General features: G+C 34.2%; 1 protein-coding gene across 1 annotated transcript; it reads right to left on the reverse strand.

Annotated features, from left to right (window-relative positions):
• Window positions 1-654: 654 nt before the first annotated feature.
• LOC124918686 (protease Do-like 1, chloroplastic) lies at window positions 655-4,598 on the reverse strand. Its single transcript, XM_047458724.1, has 8 exons — window positions 4,110-4,598; window positions 3,804-3,926; window positions 3,071-3,242; window positions 2,280-2,317; window positions 1,491-1,689; window positions 1,236-1,388; window positions 1,017-1,151; window positions 655-921 (listed from the first exon to the last, which is right to left on the reverse strand). Exons 1-8 carry the CDS (start codon window positions 4,538-4,540, stop codon window positions 844-846), a joined length of 1,329 nt encoding a protein of 442 aa, XP_047314680.1. The 5' UTR covers window positions 4,541-4,598; the 3' UTR covers window positions 655-843.
• Window positions 4,599-6,582: the final 1,984 nt, after the last annotated feature.

Here is a 6,582-nt window from a genome sequence, read left to right on the forward strand (position 1 = left end):
AATAAATAATTTGTTAGTTAGGCCTTGTGAAGTTGATGGTTACATTTATTTCCAATTATTTGTAGGGTTGTTGGCGTTAACCAAGACCAGGACCGTTGAATTAGGAACAACTGCAACTTTTTTTTATGGTTATTGATACTATCTTTAAAGTTTCTTTTTAATATAACTTTATATTTTATTTTTAAAAAGTTGATATATATAATATTAACCTGTTAAAAAATATATAAATTAGTATAAATAATGGTTAACTCATTTAATATATAATTCTAGACCACATAAGTACATTTAAAAGTATATATATATATATATTATAGGGGTTAAGTTAGGATATAACAGATCATTTATTAAAAAAAGAAAATGTGTGAGAATTGAGAAATAAGAGATATATAAATATATATTTTTTCAACCAATCAGATTAAGCAATCAATCAAGTAAGTTATTCCATTTCATATTTCTCTTCCAAATTCTCAATCTGAATTTACTATTAAGAGTAATTACTTCTTAACAAAAATAAATAAATAAATAAACTAGAATAGGGGATTTTTGTTGTCTACAAAAGACTATATTTCCAGGATTGGATTTCATATTCGAATGAAGTTCGTGATCAGAAAAAAGTGGACAAGAACCTAGTTATTGTTTGCTGAAGTTAGATAAAATAAATAAATGGGCTAGTTTTATATTTTTGGAACTATTAATGGAAGAGTTGCACTAGAACAACTCTACCAGCATAATAATAACATTTGGATGTAGAAAATCCCACTAAAGAAACATAATAATATATATACAATGATTAATTAGTACATCATTTGTCTTACTTAATGGGGGTGGTGGTATGTATGTATGTTATGATTCGTCAGGCTTTGGCTCGAGAATTACTGGAATCTTCTCTTTCTGATCTCCCCTCAGCACTTCAACAATTACCTAATTCAATTCAAGACACAACACCCAAAAGGATGGCTAAAAACTCTTAGTTTCCTATGTTTGGTTACCTTGAAATATAATGCGTACATACATACCTTCTCATCAACTTTACACTGGTCAAGAATTCTATACAAGTCACTACCATTACTGACTTTTTTCCCATTTACAGAGGTTATAATATCTCCCAAAATGAGTCTTCCATAGGCATCGCGTTTAGTTGACAACAACCCCTGAAAATAAATAAACATCTTTTATCTAACACCATAATAATGTTCTTTCTAATAATAAGTTTTTAAAAAAAAAAAAAAAATTACTGCTTTTCCAGCAGGTCCGTTAGCTGGAGCATCCAAAACAAGCACCCCACTAACTCCAAGTTGCTCCACAGATTGATCTGGTGCAAATTTGATTCCTAAAATGGGTCTAGTCACTTTCCCAAACTTAACCAACTGATTAACTATTCCATTTACCTGCATATGTATAGTCATTTGTTGTTCAGGAGTGATGAATATAGAGAAAAAAGTTCACATAATATAAGTGAAGTAGTAGTAGTAGTAATAGTAATAACGAACCGTATCAACTGGAATTGAAAATCCAACACCAGATGATGCACCAGATGGTGAGTAGATAGCTGTATTTATTCCTATAAGGTTCCCTGAACTATCAAGGAGTGGCCCTCCACTGTTACCAGGGTTGATGGCAGCATCTGTCTGAATAACATCTTGTATTGGTCGGCCAGTGGCTGCAGAACTGATTTCTCTTCCTAACCCACTGACAGGAAGAAAAATAATTAGAATTGATAGAATGTGAAAGTTTTAATTAAGAAAAGGTGTCACAAATGTAAGAAGAAATATAAAATGAGTAATGGTACATATCGAAATTTTTTGTAGGGAATGTTGTGTCGTTACATGAGTGGATTGAAAATCTAACAAGAAAGAGAATTTTTAAATTTTCATTCCACTCATGGAATGACACATCATTCTCTGCCCTACAAAAATTCCCGACATGTATTATTACTCGTATAAAATATCATTTGCATTTAATATTTAAAATGCTATAAAAAATAAAGGGTAATTTGATATTTTTGTTGATGATGGGATAAAGGGGTTATTTAGATTATCCAAAATAATGAACCCTTCATCAAACAAGGCCCAAGAGTTTCTTTACAAACATGCAATAACATCTTCTCTACTCACGACTATGACACCAGAAGCAGCTACCACAAATCTTCTGCAGAATTTCTAGCCAATTTATACTGTCTATATAGTAAATCTAATTATGGAAGAAACAGTGATTTAAGTAAGCACTATATCCCTGCAATGCAGTTATTGCCAATTAAAAGACAACAAAATTGGTCATACCTTATTACACCTGTTGTAAGAGTGTGGTCTAGTCCAAACTGCAGAAACAGGCAATAAATAGTAGGACCAATTAGAAGATATTCCTTTTTGGGCTGAATTAAATGATACCGAAATTCACTTTTCATCATATAGAACTAGAGTGAATAAATAATGCCATCTATATCTGCTGCTTTTCTGTTAAGGTGTGTTTAGCTTCCACAGGTGCAGAATATCATCTACTCAAGCAAGAAATTGAAACTCCCAAAAAATGCCCCATCCACCACTGGGTCACAAAAGGATCAGGGGGAAAAGAGTCTCAAACAGGAAAAATAATCAAATCAACTTACATAACTGAGGGTGCCTTTGATAAAATTAAAAAAATTAAGTATTGAATATGACTTTTAAGTGTTGAATGAATTAAATATCTGAAAATTAAATGTTCAATACACCAAATGAAAACATATAAATTTTAATCAATCAGTAAGTTGATGTGATAAAATGCAGAACTAATATTAGAAAAGTACTTCAAGATTATTTATAACAATGTAAGTTGGTTTACTTTGACATTTAAGGGTTACAGATGTCTTGGCTCTTATTAGATTACCAAGTTAAGTGATTCATTACTTACTGAATTTAATTTATTTAGCTTAATTTGAACTAAATTTAAAATGATTATGTGGTATTAAGTAACAAGTATCAAATAAACTTAATTCAAAGAAGCAATAAATCATTTAGAATAAATGATAAGTTATGTTATCAAACAGATGATTTTAGCTACAAGACTTGTAGTAGTACATAATTGATATACTCACAGGATTCCCTATGGCAAATACTTTTTGGCCAACAAGCAAATCCGCAGAAAGTCCAACAGGTATAGGTCTCAGTTTTTTTGCATCCGCATCTATACGCACAACTGCAACATCTTTGTCTTGGTCAAATCCAACTACCTTCGCATCATAAGTTGACTGGTCAGCAAGAGTCACCCTGAACAGAACCATCAATAAATCAATTAGGAATGAATTTATTCCTTTTATGATCAATACAGTTACAAAACCATCCCACTTGGCTAGCTACTACTTGAAGTCCTAATGCCAAAACTGAAAAGAAAAAAAAATTTAGCAAGATATTGACAAAGGTATTCTATCTAGTGGGCCAAGCCATTTTGAGAGGAATCTAAAAGTAAGGGAAAATGGAAAAGGCTGTAAGGCCTCAATTTGGGTTCCAAGTGTGCATTAAAGGAAGAACTGAACAAGCACTAAATCTCCATGCTTATGAGGAAAGCCCAAGCAGAAGGTGATAAAAAAAAAATGGTGTATCAATGCAGAACTCACTTCCTGCTTACTTTTAAAAAAAACTAGCAAATTCGATTTATCTTAATAAACGCAACAAAATCCCTATTTTTTTACTACCAAAAGTGTCAACAGCACAAACAAGACTATAATCACTAAACAAACAGATAATTTGTGGTGCTTGTAAGTATACCAAACATTACTAAGGCACTTCACTAATAAATTTTTCAAAAGTAAATGTATCTGCAAAGCTTACTTCAGATCAGATGCACCGCGAATAACATGATAATTGGTGACAATATGACCATCTTTATCCCAAACGAATCCTGAGCCAGATCCTTGAGGCACCTCCAACACATCCAGTGTAAAAGCATCCTGCCTAATAGACATGATCGTGCACAAAATTAGAGCCTCATGTTTAAAATCTTTGTTCTGCAATAAGAAAAATGCAGTGCCAGGATCTGAAATGTTGTCAATCTAATACTAGAAATGAAGTTGCACACATCAAGTGAATGATAAAAACGCCTAACTAAATTCATAGGTTGAGTAAGCATAACATTACCGAACAGCGAGATTGGTGATATAAACAACGGAAGGAGTATTCTCTTGGAAAAGGCGAACTGTAGCTAGCTCATCGGACTGTAACTTCCTCGGCTTGGTGACTACAGAAGCAGAAGCGGAATCGACATCCGCAACAAATATAGCTAGCGACAAGGCTAGAGACGTGGAGAAAAGGAGAAGAAAATTCAAAGCGGAAGAAAGTGGAAGGCTATCGATAAAGAAATTGCGGAAGGCAAAGTGATGGTTGGATTGTAGAGACTCGGCGTGCGAGTGACTGCGAAGTGAGGATTGAATTGGAAAGACGCGATTGAAGTTGGTAGGAAGATTGGTGGATCTGTAGAGACAGAAATGAGATGGAATTGGAATTGGAGTCCTTGAACGAGAAATCGGAGCTCGAGGTGGAGAGAGGAATAGTGAACAGGCAGTAGCCATAACTTCAATTCACAACTGATCTTCTCTTGCATCCGTTAGGAGATAATCATTTTCTTACAACTTTGGATTTCTTTTACGAAAAATTCACTAAATCATATTTTCAATCATTTAATATAATAATTTAAGAGATCTTGATTATTTTTTATATATTTTGATAAATTAATTAATCTTTTTTTAAGATTTAAAAATATTAATATTTTTAAAATAGGTTTAATGATATAAATATATATATAGAATTTTAAATAAATAAAATATTTTTTTCTTTATTTTAAAATTATATTATAAGTGTACTTACCCAAAATCGATTGACTGAATCGATCTGAACGATTTGATCCGATGAGTCAATCTGATCCAAAACATCGAATACAAAGTTGTCAAGATTGTTGGATCGAAAAAACAAAGATGGTCATTGCTTGAGGGAACATCCAATTACAAGATACATCCATCTTTCTCTTATTACTTGTTCACTCAAAATGAAAGACAAGTGCAATACAACATGAAAGATGAAATTGCAAGAAAACAAAATATAACGAATGGGCCTCTTATTCCTCGTGCTCGTCTAACCTCTTTCGGCTTCCCTAACTTTCCTCCTTTTGTTTTGTTTGCCTCCTCTTTCAGCTTCCCTAACTTTCCTCCTTTTGTTTTGTTTGCCTTCCCTCACGATGTTGGTAAAGTAGTCAAATTTCTCCGTAGGGATATTCCTTCTTCAGACGTTTCACTTCTCGATGTATGAGTTGCAGATCTTGTGGTCGATCAAGGTGACGATGGCCTGGACGACGCCTTTAAAGGCAGGCATTGCCTCATTCCCGAACTACCCTTAGAGCTCGATGATGTTGTATGAGGTGGTATTCTCCAAGCCACAAATGGTGATCATGGGCTGATCATCCATCAAGTAGGTCATCCTCCATACGTTCTACTATATGATCAAATCTCGGAGGCTCGTCTTTATCAATGGTGGCCTTCAACTTGGTGAGCTCTACCCTCCGGTTCTGGGTGGTGATGTTCAAATCAAATTGTGACGACAACGGGTAGAGGCACTTTGTCTTGTCCAAGAACTAGAAGTAGAGGACTAGAGAGGAGCCTCTTCAGTTCACGATGTTGCTTTGAAAAGAGGTGCCCAATCCCATAAGTGTCTCACCAAAGGAATCCTTGTCTCCTTTGTAGGCCACCTCGGGAACCTTCGAAGACGGTTTGTCGTCTCCTGGGACAAGTAGGTAATGAGAAAGGAGGTTTGTCATGGTCATCATATATGAGTTCTTGAACGGGGAATTTTCCGTCCTTGACCACCAAGTCGCTCCACATCTAAAGGTTGATGACGGTTGGGATTTTTAAACTAATTTTATAAATTTCATTAATGAATGAAAATTAGAATGTGGGTAATAAAATCAAATCAAATTCACATGAAATTCAAACATGAACTAAAGGATGAAATTTGATCGAAATGTATAATTTGAATTAATTAATTGATTTAAAATGTCTTGATGATCAATTCATAAAATATTGCTAGTTCTCCTTTAATTTCCCCCCAATTTTTTTTTAACTTAAAGATAATATATCTAACAATGACTCCCCTTTTTGACCTTTTGAGCATGTTGTCCGATGTGGTCTTGGTGTTCCCAAAGTCATCATGCATTAGCTTCCTCAACGATATTGACTCCATGAAAGACTTCAGATGAAGGATGTTCACGCTTTTGATCATCAAGACAACCTTGAACTCCTCGATAGTAGAACACATCTCGATCGTTGTGGAAGGTCTTTGTGACCGGGCTCCACCTACTCTACATGTGGATCATGAATGAGTAGTCAATCTTAGTGCCCATAAACTTGAGGATGTCGTTGAGGCTATAGTTCTCATAGTTCAGCTCATACTCCCGATAATGGCTAACCCACATGACTAGAGATACATCGTCGAGCATCGATATTCTACAAAACAAAACAAAGACAAAGGAAAAGTGTTGGTTCTCTTTATTAATTTTAATGTTTTTTGTTTTAGAAAATCATAATGTACTTCGAGTTTCCTATCTCATCTATAATTCATACAC

This window comes from Impatiens glandulifera, chromosome 1 (genome assembly GCF_907164915.1).
Source record: "Impatiens glandulifera chromosome 1, dImpGla2.1, whole genome shotgun sequence".
Taxonomy (NCBI): Eukaryota; Viridiplantae; Streptophyta; class Magnoliopsida; order Ericales; family Balsaminaceae; genus Impatiens; species Impatiens glandulifera.

Coding starts and splice junctions, on each gene's coding strand:
- LOC124918686 (XM_047458724.1), bottom strand. CDS start 4,540: ATGGCTACTGCCTGTTCACTATTCCTCTCTCCACCTCGAGCTCCGATT. Junction 3,243..3,803: donor CGCGGTGCATCTGATCTGAA/GTAAGCTTTGCA, acceptor GGTTCTGTTCAG/GGTGACTCTTGCTGACCAGT. Junction 1,152..1,235: donor ACGGACCTGCTGGAAAAGCA/GTAATTTTTTTT, acceptor ATTTATTTTCAG/GGGTTGTTGTCAACTAAACG.